The sequence below is a fragment of the Poromitra crassiceps genome (assembly GCF_964638095.1).
Source record: "Poromitra crassiceps genome assembly, chromosome: 4".
Classification (NCBI taxonomy): Eukaryota; Metazoa; Chordata; class Actinopteri; order Beryciformes; family Melamphaidae; genus Poromitra; species Poromitra crassiceps.
Window position 1 is genome coordinate 5,384,046 of NC_139626.1, and position 21,807 is coordinate 5,405,852.

A 21,807-nucleotide genomic window follows, 5' to 3' on the forward strand; every position below is an offset into this window, starting at 1 on the left:
ACAGGTTAAGACAGAGATAATTTAACATAATATAACATAACATAACATTTTTTTTTTTTTTTTTTTTTTTTTTTAAATAAATAGACCATGTCAGGGTGCCCAAGTATAACCCATTTTCAATGGTTTTAAATTGAAATAACGAAATGGGGGAATACGTTTTTTTGTTTTTGTTTTTCAGTTTCTTTTTCTTAATGTTTTTGTTTTTCCGTTTTTCCCCCCGTTTTCAGTTTTAAATTTGAAACAGAAAAACGGAAAAACGTTTTTAGCAAAAAAAAAAAAAAAAAATCTAAATTCATGGCGGGCCACTTAAAAACGGGCAGCGGGCCACAGTTGGCCCGCGGGCCGTAGTTTGGCCACCCTGGCCTGCACTACACTAAGCAAAAGCTGTATTGATCCATAGCTTTTCCAGATGGCAAATGTGCCCCTAAAAGTACAATGATCTCTGTTATAAGATTTCATTTTAGAATCTTATAAAGACATTTAGTGTGAGGACTACCACGAGATCTGCAGTGCCCTCTACAGATGAAAAGTTGGATTGCATAATAACTTGTAAACGTTCTAAAGAAGAGTGAAAAATAATCAACAAGCTGAAATCAGCAACCTTTATTACATACTGCATGTCCTTTTAAACATAGCACATCAATGATCAACATCAGATTTAATTTGGCTCTGATTTCAAGGTAGCCTATATAAATCACTAAACAAAATACCCTGTTTGGACAGAGAACCAATACAAAGTGCACAAATAAAGTTTGCTCAATTCAACTGCATCACATTACTGAACTGCTTTTGTGTTTCCAGAAAAAAGGGGACAACTGAATTAAAGCTTACATTCAAAAACCAGGGAGGGTCTATTATTTGAGGAGAGCTTCATGGAACACCTAATATCTATTTCCACTGCTGGTTGCAGAAGTGACCCATGCATCATATTGCAACCACGCACGCACACACACACACACACATACATACTGTAATGTTCCTGGCATTGATGAGGCAGAGGCTTCTTGCTGGTACAGGTTCTTTATTCACAGTTAGTTATATTTACAACTCTCGGCGGTTGTCACGCTCATAGCTAGCAGCTTCTCTCTAGGCGGTATCCGGAGACTGCCCGCGCATGCTCAGTCTCCCCCGGAAGTCTCCCACAAGCATAGTGTTCCCCAGTAACACTCCCACACATCAGTTCCTATCTGTATTCGAGACACTACCATTGCTCACCACTGTATGTGTATTCGCTACAATACATACATACATACATATGTGGTGGGTGGCGCCAACGAGAAAAGGGGAGGTGCCCGAATTACTTCATATAGGGTTACCTGTAGGAGGAACACTAGAGCACAGCTGATTCAGGCCAGATGATTGAGGCAGGTGCACTGCACACCTCATTCCATGCTGTCATGCAGGGAAGGCTACAGAGCAGGAACAAAGAGGTAGGCCGCTGCCTATGGCTATTTTCTGTGTGTAGCGTTTTACATTGTTTGCTGTGAATGTGTGTGACATTTATTGTTTAATCATGTATTGCAGATCATCTGCTTCCCTGCTGGGTTGAAGGCGGCTGGTAGTCGATAGGACAGTTACCATCGACGTACCAGGTATTTTAAAGCAGTCGTGTAGTTTTAACATTTAATCATTATGTATTTTAATATTTAGGAAATAAAGTGTTTTAAGATTGTTAATTTTTGTTCCCTGCAGAGCATCAGTGGGTCCAGTCGCTGCTCTTGCCGTGATACTGTAGCGAATCAGTGTTACACATACAGTGGTGAGCAATGGTAGTGTCTCGAATACAGATAGGAACTGATGTGTGGGAGTGTTACTGGGGAACACTATGCTTGTGGGAGACTTCCGGGGGAGACTGAGCATGCGCGGGCAGTCTCCGGATACCGCCTAGAGAGAAGCTGCTAGCTATGAGCGTGACAACCGCCGAGAGTTGTAAATATGACTAACTGTGAATAAAGAACCTGTACCAGCAAGAAGCCTCTGCCTCATCAATGCCAGGAACATTACAATACTTTTTGTTTGCCGTGATACTTTTTGTTTGTTATTTTGGGGTTTATTCTCTTGTCTAGTTCGCCCTGGCAAGTGTGCTGGTAGCGGGCAAAGAAGAATGGGCTTTGCCCTTAGGGCGGACTAGTTTTCTTTTTTTCTGTTTGTTTGTTTATTTGTTTGTTTATTTGTTTGTTTGCTTATTTAATCCGCTTCTTCCCCACCATTGCCACTTCACCTGGTAATCCCAGTTTGACTGTCAGGGCAGGTTTAAAGTGTGCCGTACTTATAAATGGTTGCAGTGGTTTGAATCACGTGTGTAAACTTTGTTTCACCCAGAGTGCCAGAGTTCTTTAATGTGTGCAGTGAACAAACTGATTTATCCTACAGTGTGTAGCCTACGGGTGTGTGTGCAGTGAACAAACTGATTTATCCTACAGTGTGTAGCCTACTGGTGTGCAGTGAACATAACCCCTGCCCTCTTAACAATAACTGAGGTTCTATGGAAAGAGGTCAATGTGGGCCTACTGGGATTGTCAAGCTGAACTTTTGTAATAAAATAATTTGCTGTTTAAAAGTAGGCTACATCCTTGATTGTCATTCTTATGCTAGGGACCTATATGGTGGGTGTAACACTAGGAGAGCTAGCATGGGAAGTTGGGCTGAATTCTTTATTGAAGCTGGATGTGTTTGTAGCACCGCAATTATACAGCGGCTCTTCTGTCATCACATCCAGGCAAGAGAGTAGGCTACCTGGCTGCCCTCGCTACGGCTGCTGAAGCGGATGTAGGAAACTAGACGATAGTGGGCGTGCTCTGTAGGGGGGCAAGGACGAGGTAATATACGCCTTAAGTAAAAAAAATATATATAACGTTACGACTGACACATTTAAATTTAAACGGTTGTTTATTATATTTATTGTCAATGTCTCACCGGGAGCAGTGCACTGTGGTTGGCGGTGTCAGCTCCCCTTACCTGAGCTGTCCAGTAGGGTCCCCCAAGGGTCAATTTTGGGGCCAATTTTCTTTTCTTTGTACATTAATGATCTTCCTGATTACTGTTTTAATGTAGATGTCCAGCTTTATGCTGACGACACAGTTATCTTCACAAGGGCTAAAAACCCAGGGGAGGCGGCACGTGTCTTATCTTCAGCTCTCTCTCATATCCAGGCATGGCTAACTAAATCTTGTCTCCTGCTGAATGCAAAAAAAACAGTTTGCATGTTCTTTTCTAAAAGAAACATTGCACCTGCGCGCTCCAATGTCTTCTTGGGGTCAGAGGAATTATCTGTGGTTAACGAGTTTAAATAGGCTACTTAGGCGTGATGTTGGACTCCAACCTAACGTTCAGCAACCACATCAAAATGATCTCCAAAAAAATTAAATTCCACTTGTATAACTTCAGACAAATTGTCTGTCCACAGACGCTGCGTTTTTATTTTTACACTCGATGATCCTTTCGCATCTGAATTATTGTATAAATAGCTGGTCGTTGACAGGAGTACCCAGCAAACATTTTCACGTATAACGACCGTCTGCTGCACGTCAAACCACTACATCTAGTCAGGGTCTAATTATATATTCTGAATGGAAATCTTAGCGACGTAATTCCTCTACTTCCCCACAACGTGTCCAGATTCAACGATTTTTGAAAGACAAAAGATCACACCTCATGCGGGATTCGATCCTGCGCCGCCCGCTTCGCAGTCATGTGTCTTATCCATTAGGCCACCGAATTAGTTACAAATGCTACGGATTTGGTCATATATAGAGATACTTAACATTGAGCACTTAGCATTTTGACGGTCCCGACTGGAAGTTGCGTTGATAGGCTAGCTGCCTCGCTAATTCTGTTTCATGATTTCAACCAGCGATGAGACAGGTATATTTATATCATTTACGATAATATAACCAACGTGACATTAGCAGACAGCATATGCTGTCTGCTAAAGTGTTGTGGGTTTTGGATGTGCTATAGCACATCCAAAACCCACAACACTGCGTTTAGTTACGGCAAGAGAAATGGGACAATAATGTAATTTTATTCAACAAAAACACAAAAGACACCTACATGTGGTGTTTTCAAAGCAATATGAGGTCAATATTTTTTGTTTTGAAGTGACAGTCTAAACGTTACTTTGGAGGAATGTGGAGAGAACGTCAGACTTAGATGGTAGATGCCAAACCACAATTCTATCGTCTGGTGATGTCGCGGTCAAGACGATGTTTGCTGGGTAACTACTCTCAAACCAGCCGAATTACTTTATAAAAAAGCCCTGAAAATACTAGATAAAAAACCCTTTTCTCATCACCACTGTCATGTCATACGTAAATATGACATGCTAAGTTTTGAGAACTTTAGAAATTTCACCTCTGCCTGTTTAATATACAAAGTTCTACATGGACTGGCGCCGCCTCCTCTAGCTGACTTCATCAAATATCGTTCGACCGCCAACTCGACCCGTGTCACTCGGGCCATCACGAACAAGGTCTGTGAGGTCCCCTTTAGAAAAACTTGCTTTAGCCAGAGGACCTTACATGGGAAGCACCCTCTGGAATAATCTACCTCTCTTTATTAGAGAATGCCCTAGTCTCGCCACCTTTAAAGGCCAATTGAAATTGTGGCTCAGATCAAACCAACAATGTGATCATTTTTAACATATTGTCTGTCATGTTTTACTGCATGCTCTGTGTGTTTTACTCACCTTATGTTTGACTAACCTTTTATACTATTCATTTTTTGTACTATTAATTTTTTTTTCTTTTCAAGATTACATCAACCTGCCATGGGACTACAGGTGGAAACTAGCCCTTGGGCTAAAACCTGGCATATTTACTGTACGGCTGTACTGTCCATTAATGTGCATTGTCCCATCTTCTAAATAAATGAATCTGAATCTGAATGTCTCGCCTATGGGCGTGCTCTGTACTTAGGGGGCGTACTCTGTACTTAGGGGGGGCGTGCTCTGTACTTAGGGGGCGTACTCTGTACTGTCCCCGAAGCTGGTCTGGAGCGTTAAGCTCTGGCTGAACGTAACTTGGCTTCGGGGCTTTTTAACATCCTTTATCTTGTCAACTGGACCAAAATTATTTGCCTGCAAACCTCGAAGTTTCAGTCCTGCTGGCAGCATTTGGAACTGTTTTGGGACCGACTGGCGATTTCACGATTCATGGTGAGTCACGACCATCGACATAAATAAATAGGGTCATGCACATTTCTGTTGTTGGGTACGTTCGGAAATTCAATCTGACGCTCTGCACGAAAATGAGAGTGCGGCTGTTCAAAGAGGCAGAGCGTGCTCTTTCTGTATTAAAACACATGCTACTGGCTAGCACTTAGCTATTGAAACCGCTACACATACAAACAGCTCCTCTCAGCTCCATTCCTCCGTTCTCTTCTCTTCCCCTGTGTTTTTACTACTTGCGCCAGCACATGGCCAACACACCGAGTCTGTCACTCAGCAGTCAGCAGTCATTATTGTCACGGAAAGGATGGTTATTTGGGGGGCGCTGGATGAGTTTCACTCTCGTTTCCTGAAGGGGCGGTGTGTTTCAATACGCTGGACACACACACACACACACACACACACACACTCTCCATGGCTGGCATGGAGAGGGAGAGAGAGACTAAAGCATTGTGCTGGCATGGAGAGAGAGCGACTAACTCGCCATTAGGGATGCATATTTTAAATAAATTTACTTAATTGATTAATTGGTCAGGTTAACGATTATATTAAAAACTGCTTTTGACATACAAAACAAATACAAAATGCAGGGTTTAACACCTGTCTGGCCGACCCAACAAGTTGATCAACCAACTAAATGTCCTGCATTAGCTGTCATTGTGCTTGTGGACGTGAGATATTTCAACATTGTATTATAATGTTTACAATGATTACTGTTGTCTTTTTGGGTGTAATTCTCCACCCTGGACTTTCTGTCTGCTAGCTTGGCTTTCTTCTTCCTCTGTATAAGCAGTGAAAGTTACATTTTGCCCTTGTGGTGTTAAATCATTTCAGCAAAGAAACGTCAAAGAGTTGACTCGTCAAACACAATCCAACCGTTCACTGCCAATGACGAGTTGACTCGTCAAATTTTTTTTTTTTTTTTTTTTGACGGTGCTACGTGGATCAATGCCCCCCACGTCTCCTATAAAAATATTGGAAGTATTGAATGTGTATAATCTATTTTACCGACCAACTAAGTGGCGACAGTGCTCTCCCGACAGAGAGAAAGCCAACCAAAAACAGCCGCGGGAGAAAGCCATTCTCAAGGAAATGGCTTGGCGATTTTACAGTCATCAGTCACCAGACTCGCCCGAGAGCGGCCGCGCCAGCAGCAGCACACCGAGAGCGGAGAGCGGTGCTGGCGTGGGGGATTGCAAATTTGCATAATAGATTAGGGTGAAACACACTTTGAAACACCCGCAGAAAGGCCAGAATCGCACGCATTCCGAAAACCCAGAAACGAACGAGCCTCATTCTCATACTGTAGGCGAAAACGCTTTCACGCTGCTGCACACGGGCGCACAACGGTGGGGGGTTCCAAAAATAGACTGGGTGGGCAGCATAAAGCCTAGAATCGCACAAAGCTTCATCAAAGCTCTCAACCGAAAATCCAAGAAACGATTGAGTCCCATCCACAGTCCACACTCGCCACACTCGCCGACGAGGGGCCGCCAGAGAGGGAGGCTGCTCACTGCTCAGACAGGCAGGAGAAACTGGCTTGTGACAAACGCCACCAGACACGCCCACGGAGGGAGGAGTTTGAAGGAGAGGGTGTTCAGAACTATATTGTTCAGATGTCTGATCTCTCACTGATGCCAAAAATAAATGGTTAAAGTGACTGTTCTGCCTGTTTGATTGAATTTCACAAAACTGCGATTATCTCAGCTTCCTGTCTCAGACGCTGAAACCATGCTGTACTCAACGGCTAATATCTACATAACTACTAACTCTACAAACTAACTCTTTTAGACAGAGAAAGCACACATTCTATTAGTACTTTTGTGAACTTCGTGTTCACAAAGTCCAAGCAGAAAATTATCCTCGGCTCTTGTAAAATGAGCCAGAATCCTCAAAAAACGGCTTGGCAGAAGCTACCTACAGTAAAAAAAAAAATGGCTGGCAGTGAATGTGTTAATGATCGATTCATCGATTGTCGATTAATCATTAACATCCCTAGTTCGATCCCCGGCTTCTCCAGTCCGCATGTCGAAGTGTCCTTGGGCAAGACGCTGAACCCCAAATTGCTCCCGACGGCTGTGCCAGCAGCACCCTGCGTGGCAGCTTGCCGCCTTCGGTGTGTGAATGTGTGTGAGGTGCGTCCTGGTGGCTCACCTGGTAGCACGCGTACCACGCGTACCACGGAGACTCAGTCCTTCGCGCGTCCCACGCAGGTTCGAATCCGACCCAAGGTCCTTTGCCACATGTCATCCCCTCTCTCTCCCCACCTTTCCTGTCTTCCTAGTACTGCCCTATCTAAATAAAGGCAAAAATGCCCAAAAAAGAATCTATCTTAAAAAAAAGATTGCTGTGAACTAACTGGGCATAGGGTGCACTTGTTTACACCGCCCGCGCGTCCCCCGCACATCACGGTTGAGTGGAGTTTGCCTTTTTTATTATTAAATCTGCAAACGTTTGATTGGAACAGGTAATTAATCACGATGGTCCAATAAGAAGGCTCAGAGGTCGATGGGGGTCGGCCCATCGCGATGGTCGATGCCATCGTGCCTTAATATACCTTAATACCCTAATATACTATATCCACATTATTGTGTTAAAAAGAGCAAAGGTGCCAGGCATCATGTTGTCTCCTAACTCCTTCCCTGACTTGTCTCCTAACCTGTCTCCTCTCTCCTCAGCACCATGGCGGACATCGCTGTGGAAAGTGGACCTGGTTGGGTTTGTGGTGCTGCAGAGCGCCGCCTCGCCGACATTCTGCATCCTGTTCACCTCACCGACGACAAAGACCTGAGTCTGATGGAGGGAGATGAGTCGGACTGGTACGACCACAAGTTACACTGTGTGTGTGTGTGTGTGTGTGTGTGTGTGTGTGTGTGTGTGTGTGTGTGTGTGTGTGTGTGTGTGTGTGTGTGTGTGTGTGTGTGTGTGTGTGTGTGTGTATTTATGTATGTGTATTTATGTACAGTATGCGTGTATATATATATAACACACACACACACTAAACAAACATGCAGGCAGAGAGACAGATAGGCAGATATAGTGGAACTCATGGCGCAAAGTGTCTGAATCTTATGGCTGCTTTTGAGGCCAATCCAGTCTTGATCTAAAGTGAAGGTTATTCACGAGTTTCCTGGTGAGACCGTGGGCGCTTCCATGACACCCTCCCTCCCTGTTTCCACCCAGGACCGTTCATAGCAAAAGAGACTGAAAATAATCATAATGATTGTTTCCACTGAGGAGAGGGTCTCCACTGAGGAGAGGGTTTCCAGTGAGGAGAGGGTCTCCAGTGAGGAGAGGGTCTCCACTGAGGAGAGAGTCTCTACTGAGGGGAGGGTCTCCACTGAGGAGAGTGTCTCCACTGAGGGGATGGTCTCCACTGAGGAGACGGTCTCCAGTGAGGAGAGGGTCTCCACTGAGGAGAGGGTCTCCACTGAGGAGTGGGACAAACATTGATTGTTGTTGAGGGGGTCCTACCGAATTGTACTGTTTTTCAACATTGTATTTCTATTTGTTGGTGATTTTATTGATAGTTTTTGTCTTTTCTTTTCTTTTCTTTTCTTTTCTTTTGTTCGTCTAACAATGTATTGTGTTTTAATGTTGTAGTGTTTATGTGTGATTAAATATTTTCATTTGTTTTACTAATTTATTTTATTATTTTCACAGTCTAGTTAATTTTTTTTTATTTAAATTTACATCAATGTTTGTTTGTTTTTTACACCTTTCGTCCTTTTTGGTTTTTGGTTTGAAATGTGTATTGAACCTGAAGCCTCGTACCTAAACGTCTCTGTATGAATATGAATACCGGTATTTGCATACAGTCGATAATGATTACCAAAGTGTGATTCTTGGCTGAACTGTCCCTTTAACAGTGATCTGGTCTGCAGTGCGGTGTTGTTGGAACAGACAGAGGAGGGTTCTCCCTGCATCCTGTTGCTCCGCTGTAGCCAAACCCCGCTCGCCATCAGCTGCCTGCTGGTGGTCAGCGAGGCGCGCACCATGGAGCTCTACAACCAGCAGGGGGAGTACTGTGCCACAGCCCGGGGGGAAAGGGACGACACTCACCCTGACAGGTACACACATACATACACACGTGTGCACTCACACACACACACACACACACACACACACATAATGCACGCTCTCTGTGACGTTTTAAACTCTTTTCCTGCTAACTATCACTTAGCATCCTGCAACTAAAAACACTCACTTCCTACTATGTCACCCACACAGGTTACCCATTAGGCCACATTCTTAAAGGGGCAAGGCCTGATAGAGCTATTAAAGTCATTTGGTGAAAATTCCTTTTTTTGTGATACATTTTTTTATTTACATTTTTAAGTAAAACAGAAAACAAACAAACAAAAACATGAAAACCACAAAATCATCTACAGAAAACAAAACAAACCCTAAGCATACACACGCACAAACAAACAAAATAAAATAACCCCCCTCCCCCCATCAACAAACACATTAAATCAGTGTTTCTCCTAGAAAACTTTTCAGGCCTGCAGGGATTTCGAAACATACCTCGTCCGCAACGGTGGGGGCCTTCGCTGGCGACGCTAAACTTTTAGCTAACCTGTTCACATCTATGTTCGCAATGGCATCCCAAGTATCATCATACTATTATGGGATGCGATGCGAACAGATGTATTATGGGATGTGCGTTTCCCAGGCAACGACACACGTTGACATGTTTTGGAACAGCGCCGCACGCTGGCACAATGCTCCTAAAAGCAAAATGCTTAATTGTTTTGAATGATTTGGCATCTTCTATTACTGTCAACACTGCCAACACCAGTATTACTGTATTCTAATAATATGCCATAAAGGTTTATTGAAAAAAAAAATCTTGCAATTATTTTTCTGGCCTGGCAGGGGCGGCATTGGCCTGGCGGGCCCGCCAGGCCTGTAGAATGGTAGGGGAAACACTGAAGATATATTATTAACAGTGTTGGGGGTAACGCGTTACTGTAATCACATTACTTTTGTCGGTAACGAGTAGTGTAAGGCACTACTGGGGGATAGATTTTAAAATGTTGCTGATTGCTTTTAAGTGCCTTAATGGCTTGGCCCCCATTTACCTCTCCAACCTGCTGGAACCCTATGCTCCTTCAAGGTCCCTCAGGTCCTCCGGTCAGCTTCTCCTGGCAGTCCCCAAATCCAGGCTGATTTGTCTCTGCATATTTGTCTCTGCTCACAGGGCAGACAGGGGGCCGTTCTACAGGAAGCAGCTGTTCCTGGATCCTCCCTCCTCCGGCTGTGAGCTGAAGGTCAGTTCAGGGTCACATCTTTTTCTTCCCTTTTTACCGAATAGTAAAGACATCAAAACTACAAAATAACACAAAAATAATGGAATTATGCTGTGACCAAAATAATCAAACAAATCAACGCGATCTTATATTTTACATGATTTAAAGTAGCCCTTTGCCCTGATGGAAAGTTAAATAAAGGCTTTGGAAAGAAATTCATAGGCAACAACTTCACTATTTATATTTGTCTAATTTCAAGTATTTAAGCATAAGCCCAGCATGTGTAGGCTTAGGGTTAGCTCCAGCATGGAGCCCTGAGGTCAAAATGGCTTTGAGAGAATGAAAAACAAAGTACATTCAAACAGTTCTGTCCAAACCTTTGAGTGGTAACGTCTCTCTCTCTACCCTCCTCTCCCTCTCGCTCGCCCAGCTCCTGTCCCTGTGTGGTAGAAGCAGTGTGTTGGTGTGTCGTGTGGTCCTGGGACTCCGCCCTCCGGGCCCTGCCCCCGCCCCCAGCCTGGGCGGAGGCGTGGACCTGATGCGGGTGCAGAGCCTGGTGGAGGTGGTGGGCTCCAGCCTCTCCCCCGGGGCCCAGAGCCTCATGGACATGCTGCAGGGCCCAAAGCAGGTAGGAGCCCAGAGTGAGAGGGCTGCATAAAGTACCGCAGGGATGACCTGTTTTTGTAGGCTTACTCGGAAGACCCTGCACTTCCTGGTTCGTAGGTGTAAAAGGCAATGGGATTTTTCTACGGGAATTTCGGTTAATTGCATGAAATAAGGTCTGTGGTTAACGAAAGTTTATGAAACAGTCAAGTTTGTGTTCAGCGGGATAATCCTCACAAATGAGGAACACATTTATGGCTTTTGAAGCGTAAATGCATTTTTTTAAACAAGATTTTCAGAAAATAAAGTCGATCGGTTCTCCAGATAAACCGCATTTTTTGTTCCTAGTGGGTGGGGCTATGCCGAATTGCACAAAAACAGGGCACTGCACTCGGTCAGGTCCCCCTTCGCGCACTCCCCAAGTTTGAAGTCGATCCAACCAACGGTTCTCGAGATACGCGAAGGACAGAGAGACAGACACTGCCGGCATTATAGTGTCGATTTCTTCTTTTTTCAATAGCTTCCATGTACAATGAATGTGACGCTGGACAAATAGGACACACCTGTTTTTATTTGATTTGAGTGCTTCTTGTATTTCATATTAATATTTTACAGAAAATGTATGTTTACTACAATAGATTCCATGTAATGTGATGGAGTGACTCTAAAGCAAGGGTCCCCAACCTTTTTTGCACCGCGGACCGGTTTAATACTGAGAATCTTGCTGCGGAATGCGGCCCGGTGGTTGGGGACCGCTGTTCTAAAGCACTAAAATCCAAAATAAAGAGCTGTCCTATTCATGATAATCTGTGGTATTGATTCAGAGTCACATGGAAATGCTCTTATGGATCGTTGAAAACTCCTGTGAAAGTTTTGAAATGTTATCCATGAAAAGGTGTGGGACCCCTAGGTAACAGATAGATGACATCATCAGGTCAGGTTTGTAACTGTCTTCTCTCCTCCAGCCTCCAGCCGGCTCCGGACCCAAACCCACCGGGTCAGACACCCAGAACACAGGTGAGGATCCTCTGCTCCCTCAGGTCCAGGAATGGTCTGGAAACTAAACTTGACTCTCACAGGTTTCCAGCTTATAGGTTTCCACCAGGTTTGGTTTCCTGGTTTCCCGAGTATGTTTGAAACCGATCCCTGTAATTTTTAGTTAAATCTTTGTAGAATATTGTATCTTATTTTGCATATTAACTGGATGCGGTGTTCTCCCATGTGTGATAGTTATATTTCTCTGTTTGTATCGCTTGTGTTTTGTTGTAACAAGGGAAACCCATTTCAAAGGGGTCCCTTGACCTCAGCTCAGTTTATCTGAATGAAAATGGGTTCAATGGTCGCATGCTATGGATATCGCTCAGCAAGTTAAAAGAATTAACCCTAAATTGAGACCCGCATTTATTTACAAAATATGTTCCAGACCCCGCGTCTATATTGACTCTGCTTTTAATTGAAGTTTTATGGTATTTTTCAATGAGTCAGGTCAGAGACCTTTAATATAGATAGAGGCAGTGAGGCACCCCAACGTCCAGTCACTTCCTGTATCTGTGCCATGGAGGTTTCACCACTGCCACGCCCCCTTAGGAGACTGGTCAGCCAATAAAGTTTCGTACCAATGGCAGACAGCCAATCACAAGCTGATGATGACCACGCCCATTTAGGAGACCGGAAGAATACCATTTCTTACAACTGGCGGAGCCTGGAGTGGGTTGTCTCTATCTAATATTAAAGATCTGTGGTCAGATATATGATGTGTTTGTGTCATGTGACAGTAAAAACCTCTCTCTCTCTGCCCCTAGTGAACAGCGAGCTGGCACAGATGATGTCACACTTACTGAAGGGACAGGGACATGGCCAGGCATTAAGCCCCGCCCCCCATCTTCTGCCCATGCTGCAGAGCCTCTGCGGTCAGGTGACGCAGCTGAGGCTCGACCACGCCGATGAGAGGAGGCGGAGCGACGGAGCGTGGTGAGTTGAGCTCAGAGCGTCCACCCACTTTTAGGGCTGTATGAAATCTGTTTTTTCCTTCTTTTTTTCTGATTTCCCCCCATTTTCTCCCCAATTGTACTTGGCCAATTTCCCCCTGCTCCACCCTCTGCTGATCTGGGGAGAGCCAGAGACTAGCACCTTGCTTCCTCCGACACATGCGCAGTTGCCAGCCGCTTCTTTTCACCCGACAGGGGGAGCTTTACCGGCAGGACGTAGCACGGGGGAGGATCACGCTATGCCCACCAGTTCCCTTCCGCCCCGAACAGGCGCCCTAACCAACCAGAGGAGGCGCTAGTGCAGCGACCAGGACACATACCCTTAATGCTTCCCACCCGCAGACACAGCCAATCGTGCCTGTATGGAGGCCTGACCAAGCCGGAGGTAATGGGTGTGCGAACCTGCGACCCTCGTGTTGGTAGGCAGGCAATCTACCGCTACACTACCCGGACCCCCCTTTTCCATTTTAACTTTAATCTACAGGTTGGGATATTTTTTATGCCTCCCCCGGCGATAGCCAGGCCGGAGGCATTGTGGATTCATGTTGTCCATACGTACGTCCGTCCGATGTTCGTTAACGCGTGATCTGAGGAACACCTTGACGGAGTTTCATCAAATTTGCCTCAAACGTCCACTTGGACTCAAGGATGAACAGATTAGATTTCGGTGGTCAAAGTTCAAGGTCACTGTGACTGCTCGTTTCATGCTTGTTAACGCGATATCTCAGGAACGCCTTGACGAAATGTCTTCCAATTTGGCTCAAACATCGACTTGGACTCAAGGATGAACTAATTACATTTTGGTGGTCAAACGACAAAGGTTAAAGTCAAACTGAACCCGTTCGTCGCATGTGTCGGAGTCCGTTTCAGACTGAAAGATGATGTCTGAGATGACAGGTTGAGATGCCGGTCATAGTATCGTGTCGATGATTTTATTTGTATCATTTCTCTAGGCCTATTTTGCAATTATGACATAATTTATGTTACTACAATAATTAGGTCGAGTTTTGATTTTGATCATTTGGTCCACTTTTCAATTTCAGCCAAATTATGGAAAATTCTGCAATATTCCATGTTTTACAGTTGATTCCATGTTTATTACCAAATTCCCTGATTTTGTCAATTTTTTCTGCATTGCGCAAATTATATGGCCCTCAAACCCCACACACACAAGCCGACAGTCGGTCTTCGGCCATGTCTGGGTGTCTGCCGCCTTAGTATTTGCGGGGTGTCCCGCACGGGCTGCACCGTTGGCTGGAGTCTGATTTGTTGCCGGCTTTTCTGGTCGATTCAACATGCGATTCAACGTGCACAAAACGCTCTGCTCATTTTCCAACTTCATCTCATCTGATAATTCCAAAACATGGATATTTTCCCGACGATGTTTCTTTGGGAAAGTCCCTTGTATTGAGCCTGTCGCTGCATGATATCACCCATTTAGTGCGGTTTCTCCAGATGTTTTCACCTCCCCTTCTTCCTTTCTTCTTCCACAAGCAAAAGACCAGACACGGGTTGACAACGGCAGCGCCATTTGCAACTTTTCATCAGACATATTCTCCATTAGATTAGAAGCAGCTAAATCACAAAAACGTTTCAGTGAGTGAAATGGCTGCTTTGTTTCATGAATCAGGTCTCACACAGGCGTGTTTGCGATGTGTTCAAGTGTGTTCAAGTGGCCCCGACACAAGAGACGAGAGACAAGAGAGTTTGCCACTTAGGCCTTTCTAGTCAATCAATCAATCAATCAATCAATCAATCAATCAATCATTTTGAATACATGTCCCAGAAGGGCACTTTGGTTTACATCAGGCAGTAGTGGTTATTAAAACATTATTACTAGTTTGAAAGTAATAAATGCAGTCCTCCCGGTTTGTCTGGAGCTTAAGACTGCGAGTGACAACTACAGTGAGCATGTTGACCATGGTCACATGGTGCAGGGTCACATGGTGCAGGGTCACATGGTGCAGGGTCACATGGTGCAGGGTCACATGGTGCATGGTCACATGGTGCGGACTGCGGAGCAGAGTGGAGCCAACAGAGACGTCTTTTGACTGCATGGGACAATAGAGGAGTGTGTCTCTCACACCAGAGCCACTCTCTCAAACGGTCATGTCATCGGATGCCCAAACAGCTCCCACGGCTTCACTGGGCTGCAGCTGCTCAAAATATAATAAACAATTACATGCAAATTACATACAAATTACATAAAAATTTGATCATTTAGAGTTACAATCCATTTACTGCTGGCTACATCTGGTGTGCATTTGCCCAGATCATTTAGCAATTAAAACCCTGCCAGGGTGGGTCGGACTGCTTCGTCACTGAGGCTCTCTGTCCAAACAGAGTTGAGCGCAGCAGTCTGGAGTCAGGACCGCAGCAGACTGGTACGTCTAAGTGAATTTTTGAAAAGTCGACATTCTTAAAACAGGGTTCCTACGCAGGTCTGGAAAGTCTGGAAAAGTATTGAAAATGAATTTGCTCATTTCCAGGCCTTGAATAGTTTGGATAGTTGAAAAGAAGTCTGGAAAATGTTGCGCTTTGATGTTGTTTTTGAACCACTTTGAGTCCACAGTTTGTGTTGATCATAATAATTAATGGCTGGTTAGCAGATGGCAACGGGACACATCTTTAATGGGCGGGTCCATTGGTGGGATGTTTGATGAAGCCAGCTGTTGGCGGATGGTTGTGATTTTGGTGGTGAAGAATTGCAGGAAGGCAGTGCAGTTATCAGAGGAGGTGTTTGGAGGGAGGGCTCTGTGGGGCTGGAGTTAGGTGGCTGACTGTGGAGAAAAGGGCTCTGCTGTTGCCTTTGCCAGTGTTGATGGGGTTGTTGGAGTAATGGGAGGATTTGGCAGTGGAGAGGGCATTCTTATAGTGGCGTAGGTGATCTGCGTAGATTTGGGTGTGGATTGACATTCCGGACATTGCAGGATAAATAAATTAAAATGATCTCCTTGGGGTTAGTCAGCAGGGGGCGCCCTTCTTCCATTTGATGGAGAGGATTGACCTGGAGGCCTGGGCACCCTTAATAAGCTGCCGTGCCAGAAGCCCCTCAGGCTTATCTCCCAATTCAAATGGCTTCTTTTTGTTTTTAGACAATACTTTTTTTTATTTTTCAAAATATAAGACATACACAACCATACAGAACTTTTCACAATACAAGACAAACTAGAAACAAATAAAAAGCAAAAATACATGTAAATACATTAAGAGATATAGTGAGGTATAGGATCATCTTCATAGTGCTAGAGTGGAGCGAGTAGAGAGATCATTCAAATCATAGTCATTCAATCAAATGAGATGGAAGGTCCTCCATATAATTAAGATGAATTAAGCTGCCAGCTTTGATAGAAAAGATTGATCTTCCTTAATGAGTAGGTGATCTTTTCCAAAGGTAAGCAGCTCTTCACTTCTGAGAGCCACATTCCAATTGGCACTGGGAGATCTGACTTCCATTTCATTGCAATACATTTTTTGGCAATGACCAGGAGGATTTCTGTAAGCTTGATAGAATGACTATGTGTAAGGTTAGAGTTTGAGAAATTGCCCAAAAGGCATATCTCAGGATCTATTGGAAAAGTTACATTATGAATTGTTGATATGACATCACAGACCCCCTGCCAAAAACCTCGTAACTTAATACAATGCCAGGTGGAATGAAGAAAAGTGCCCTCTTCTAGACCACATCTAAAACAGGGGTGGGAGATTAGAGTTGAACCCATGTAGTTTAGAGGGGGTGAAGAGAAAGATTTAAGGTCATTGTCAAGGGGGCATGATCAGAAATCAATATGTTGTGATATTTCATATTCGTGACATGGGAGATTAATTGAGAGTCTATTAGAAAGTAAACTATTCTGCTATAGGATTTGTGGACATGGGAGTAGAACGAGTAATCTTTGTCAGTGGGGTGTTGAACCCTCCAAATATCTACTATATTCCTAGATTTAATCAAATTGTTCAGGACAATGACAGAATGTATGACTATTTTGGTAATGGGTTTCAAACACTTTCTGCAATAAAACATCTAAAAACAAAGATGGGGTCCCTGTGACAAAATCTTATCAATTGGGGGTCCGTGGTCTAATTTGTGTTAGTTTAGGGGTCCTTGACGTGAGCAAGTTTGAGAACCACTGAATTTGATGTTAAGGTGTGGTCTAGGGGTGGGACAAAATATCGATACTCACGGTATCACGATATTTCCACTTGCGATACGTTATCGATACACTGGCACCAAGTATCGATATGTTTATTTATTATTATTATTATTTTTTAATAAACAGGCTAAAATATTATGCTGTGTGTGGTAGTTGAAACATAGTTTCAAGTTGACGTTTATTTATGTTTGTAGTGTAACAAAAACATAAATACTGTAGGCTACATGAATGGAAATGTTTGATCATTAATATCTACTTTTAGAAATTATATAGGTAGGTAGGTTATATAGGTTTTCTTGTTTTAATAATAATAATAAAAAGACTTAATGTGTAACTTTTCCTCCATGGTATCGAATATGGTATGAGTGAGTGAGTGAACTCTGAGAGAGTCAATTCTGCTAATAAATACATAATACCTGCTTCTTGCCTTTTAGGGGTATTTTTTTCTCTTCAGTTACACAGATATCGTAGGTTAAATTTCTTCCAATATATCGATTATTGCAGAATCGCTGTATCGTGATAATATCGTTATCGAGGGCCAAGTATCGTGACCGTATCGTGAGTTAATCCACGATTCCCACCCCTAGTGTGGTCGTATTTCTGATGAGCGGGATGTGGGTGGGTCAGGGTTAGGGATGTGGGTGGGTCAGGGTTAGGGATGTGGGTGGGTCAGGGTTAGGGTTCTGAAGATGTGGGTGGGTCAGGGTTAGGATGTGGGTGGGTCAGGGTTAGGGTTCTGAAGATGTGGGTGGGTCAGGGTTAGGATGTGGGTGGGTCAGGGTTAGGGTTCTGAAGATGTGGGTGGGTCAGGGTTAGGGTTCTGAACCCGACTCCCAAAATGTACATATCATAGCAGAATGGACTTGGCGGAGGTCTGCAATTTTAATTTCCAGTGTCCCCCACAGGGAGTTGGACTCTGCTATGGAGCGTCGTCTGGAGCAGATGGAGCAGAGACTGAAGGAGCACCTGGACCGCCGTCTGGACGCTCTGGAGGCGACCCTACTGAGCGCGCTCAGTCACGAAGCAGTGCCCGGCCCACTGAGCACGCTCAGTCAGGGAGCCACCGCTCCCGGCTCAAAGGTGGGCAGACTAGGGATGTTAATAATTAATCAACAATCGATTAATTGCTGTTAAGAATTTGACCGATCAAACTGGTCATAGGCTATGTGCTATTTTCTCATTTTTTGACGAGATGATTTAACACCACAAGGGCGATTTTTACTTTCACCGCTTATACAGAGGAAGAAGAAAACAAAGCAAGCAGGCAAAAAGTCCAGTGTGGGAGAATTGATTGATGATGTCGTCATCCTGCAATGAAATATGTTGGAAAAGTCTTATAGCATTTAGGTGATTGATCTAATTATCTATTAGAAAACATTCAGTTTAGTAAACGTAAACACACCTACAACTCGGCCTGCAGAGCCATAGCGAGTCCCCCGAACACCCCCCCCCCCCCCCCCCCCCCCCCCCCCCCCCCCCCGGAGTCCAGACTGCTTGGCTTTCTTCAGTGGCGCAAGGCACTCTGGGTATTATGGTGACATAGTTAGATTTAGTAGCTCCCAAGCTAACTCGCTAATGTTGCTAACGTTAGGGTAACATAGGCCAGTCAATCGGTAACATTACATTTAACGTGCAAAAATGGCCAACCTCCACTCAGCGTTCATCCTCAGACATCTGCAGTTATTCTTCTTTCTTTTGAATGGTGAATTAAACAGTCAATGTTTGCACCCAACATTTGCAGTTTGTTTTGCGTTTGTTATGTTAGCCTAGCCTGTAGCCTCAGTCTGAGAAGCCTGAGGCGCAGAGCTCCTATGTCATATCCCTCCCAGACGGAGATAGACAAATGGTTCGTCCAATCACCTGTCTAGTAGTTTGTTTTTTTACGTGACATTGCGTCCACGGAAGCATACCCAGATTGAGTGTGGTGTTGTGAAAACAATACCGCCCCTATCTGGCAGCGTCAGGTTAGGAAGTTTGGTTGGCTGATTACCTTGTTGAGTAGGCCTAAAGACAGGTGTAAAAACCCACATTTTGTATTTGCTATTTTCTATGCCAAAAGCTGTTTTTTATATAATGATTAATCGATGAATTGATTGTTAACATCACCCATCAATCGATTAAGGAGATTGATTAAAATTTGCATCCGCAGGGCGGAGCCTCAGAGGAGCCGGCACCCGCCGCCGAGACGCCCGTCCCACAGTGACATCATGAACCAGAAGGATCCAGAAAACTAAAAAGACTCAAACGTAACGTGTTTAACCCTCGCCCTGCTGGGACGCTGCAGACGGGCCGCTGACGGAGGAACAGCAGAAGAAGAGGCGGGACTAACATCACGGAAATGCTGCTAACTATGTCTGCTAACACGCTAAGTCACGTTAAACCAGACGTCTGTCAGCAGAGCCAAACCTCCAGCAGCTCGGAACATGGGATATGAGCTATATTCTACAGGAGGAACAATTCCTCCAACCCAACCCATAGATCCGTTTGTTCCTACCCTTCTACCACCTACAAGAGCGTTTCCAACGTTAATTTGAAAACATTGCGTAAATAAAACAACTTGGTTGAGGTTAGGTTTATGCGTTGGGTTAGCGTTGGGTTAGGGTTAGGTAACATAAATGTTAAATGTGACTTAGGGTTGAATTGTAGACTTTGTTAGATGCTGGGGATCAAACTCTGGTGTCTAAGGCAAGTGTTTACGCCCTCCTTCACTCCGACCACTGTCATTATTTACACGACCGCTAAGAGGTTGCTAAATTTATACAAAACAACCCCCGAAAACAACCCCTTTTCTGAGGGCAGGCTCTATGTTTTTCATCTTTTGATTTCCTGGTTTGATTTTCCAACTAAATCACATGTGAAAGCAACGCCGTTTAGCAGCCGCCTTGGAAGTCCCGGATGCCGGACTTTCCCTGCAGCACCTGAACGCAGCACGATAGTTGAGGCTAACGGTGGAAATCCCAGATCAAGATCAGCAGCGAAATCTGATCTACTGATCCTCACGCCGAAGAGAGAGACCTGTCCACCAGAACAGCATCTACACCAGAACAGCATCTAACAGTTAAGACTGTGGCTGTGTATGAAGAGAGAGACCTGTCCACCAGAACAACGTCTAACAGTTAAGACTGTGGCTGTGTATGAAGAGAGAGACCTGTCCACCAGAACAACGTCTAACAGTTAAGACTGTGGCTGTGTATGAAGAGAGAGACCTGTCCACCAGAACAACGTCCCCCCCCCCCCCATTATCCCATTTTTATCCCCATTAGTGCTAATTTTAATGTATTTATCCTGGTTGCTGCTCCACCCTCTGCCGATCTGGGGAGAGCCGAAACTGGCTCCATGCTTCCTCCGAGACATGGGCAGTTAGCCAGCCGCTTCTTTTCACCTGACAGAGGAAGCTTCACCGGTAGGACATAGCACGCGGGAGGTTCACGCTATTCCAACTAGTTCCCCTCCCTCTGAACAGGCGCCCTTAACGACCAGAGGAGGAACCACATCAGCAACCAGGATATTGCATGTTTTGGTGAAGGGGGTTCCTGCTATATGAAGGAAACCCCCGGGAGGCACGGAGAGAACATGCAAACTCCACACAGAAAGGCCCTTTTGACGACCCCACCCGGGCGGTGGGCACTCGAGGACATGCGGACGGGCACGCATTCCTTCAGCGTTCACAGCGTCCCAGGTGGGAATCGAACCCAGGACCTTCGAGCTGTGAGGCGACAGCGCTTACCACTGCACCACCGTACCCCCCTGATTGAAACACTGGACAATTTTATCCCCAAGTCATCTTTTAAGAACTTGATTGTGGACATTCTCGCTGATACACGCAGCTGTTTCTCGACCCACTGATATTCCTGATCCTTGGTTGTTTGTTTACTGTTTGTCACATGATTTGTTCTTGCCTCTCTTGCTGTGGTTGTCTTGCTTTTGCCTGTTTGTCTTGCTGCTTGTGTTGCTACTTTGCTGTCACACACAATACCTGTAAAGTAATGGATGTGTTGGATATGTTTAGATATGTGCTGTTGTCATTTAAAATAATTTATTTTAGTCCCTTCACCTTCAAGAGGCCTTGCCTTTTGCCATGTGCCATTGTAAATAATAATTTGTTCTTAATGACTGGTTAAAATAAAGGTAAAAAAAAATTAAGTTTGACAATTGGTGCGACAAATTAACCGGTTTGCTCTCCAATGTCACACAACTGCAAAGATAAAGTTTTCTTTTCACGTGAGGTAGGCTGCTCATCCCAGACACAGAAACGCCCAGCGTCTCTGCTGCCCTCTGTCATGTCGTGCCAAAAGGTGATTGCTGCTGTATTGCCAGGTTATGTAACGTTACATCTAATGTTACATCTAACATTACATCTGCTTTTATCTGCTTTTATTATCTGCTTTTATCTGCTAACAATCATAACGTGCAAACGCGCATCACTTTATGTCCGTGTTCATAGCAAAGGCATGTTCTGAGACTAGCATCTCTTGTATTATTAACTGAATAAGTTGTGGGCAATGAAGTGTTTGCAGTTATAGGCGTAATCGGCATTAACATTACATTTACATGATTACAGGCAATACTATACTATTGTTTCCTATGTTTATATGTGTTAGGTATGTCTAATATCCTTGTGTAGGCCTGTATTAGGAAGCTAG

At 44.5% G+C, this 21,807-nt stretch overlaps 1 protein-coding gene across 1 annotated transcript; it reads left to right on the plus strand.

Annotated features, from left to right (window-relative positions):
- Positions 1-7,849: 7,849 nt before the first annotated feature.
- Positions 7,850-21,530, plus strand: cUnh10orf88 (chromosome Un C10orf88 homolog; the record flags this gene model as incomplete). Its single annotated transcript, XM_083635079.1, has 8 exons — positions 7,850-7,986; positions 9,052-9,237; positions 10,371-10,440; positions 10,850-11,047; positions 11,988-12,039; positions 12,825-12,993; positions 18,070-18,244; positions 19,314-21,530. The coding sequence occupies 8 exons, from the start codon at positions 7,850-7,852 to the stop codon at positions 19,365-19,367; spliced, it is 1,041 nt and encodes a 346-aa protein (XP_083491205.1). The 3' UTR covers positions 19,368-21,530.
- Between the last annotated feature and the right edge of the window lie 277 nt (positions 21,531-21,807).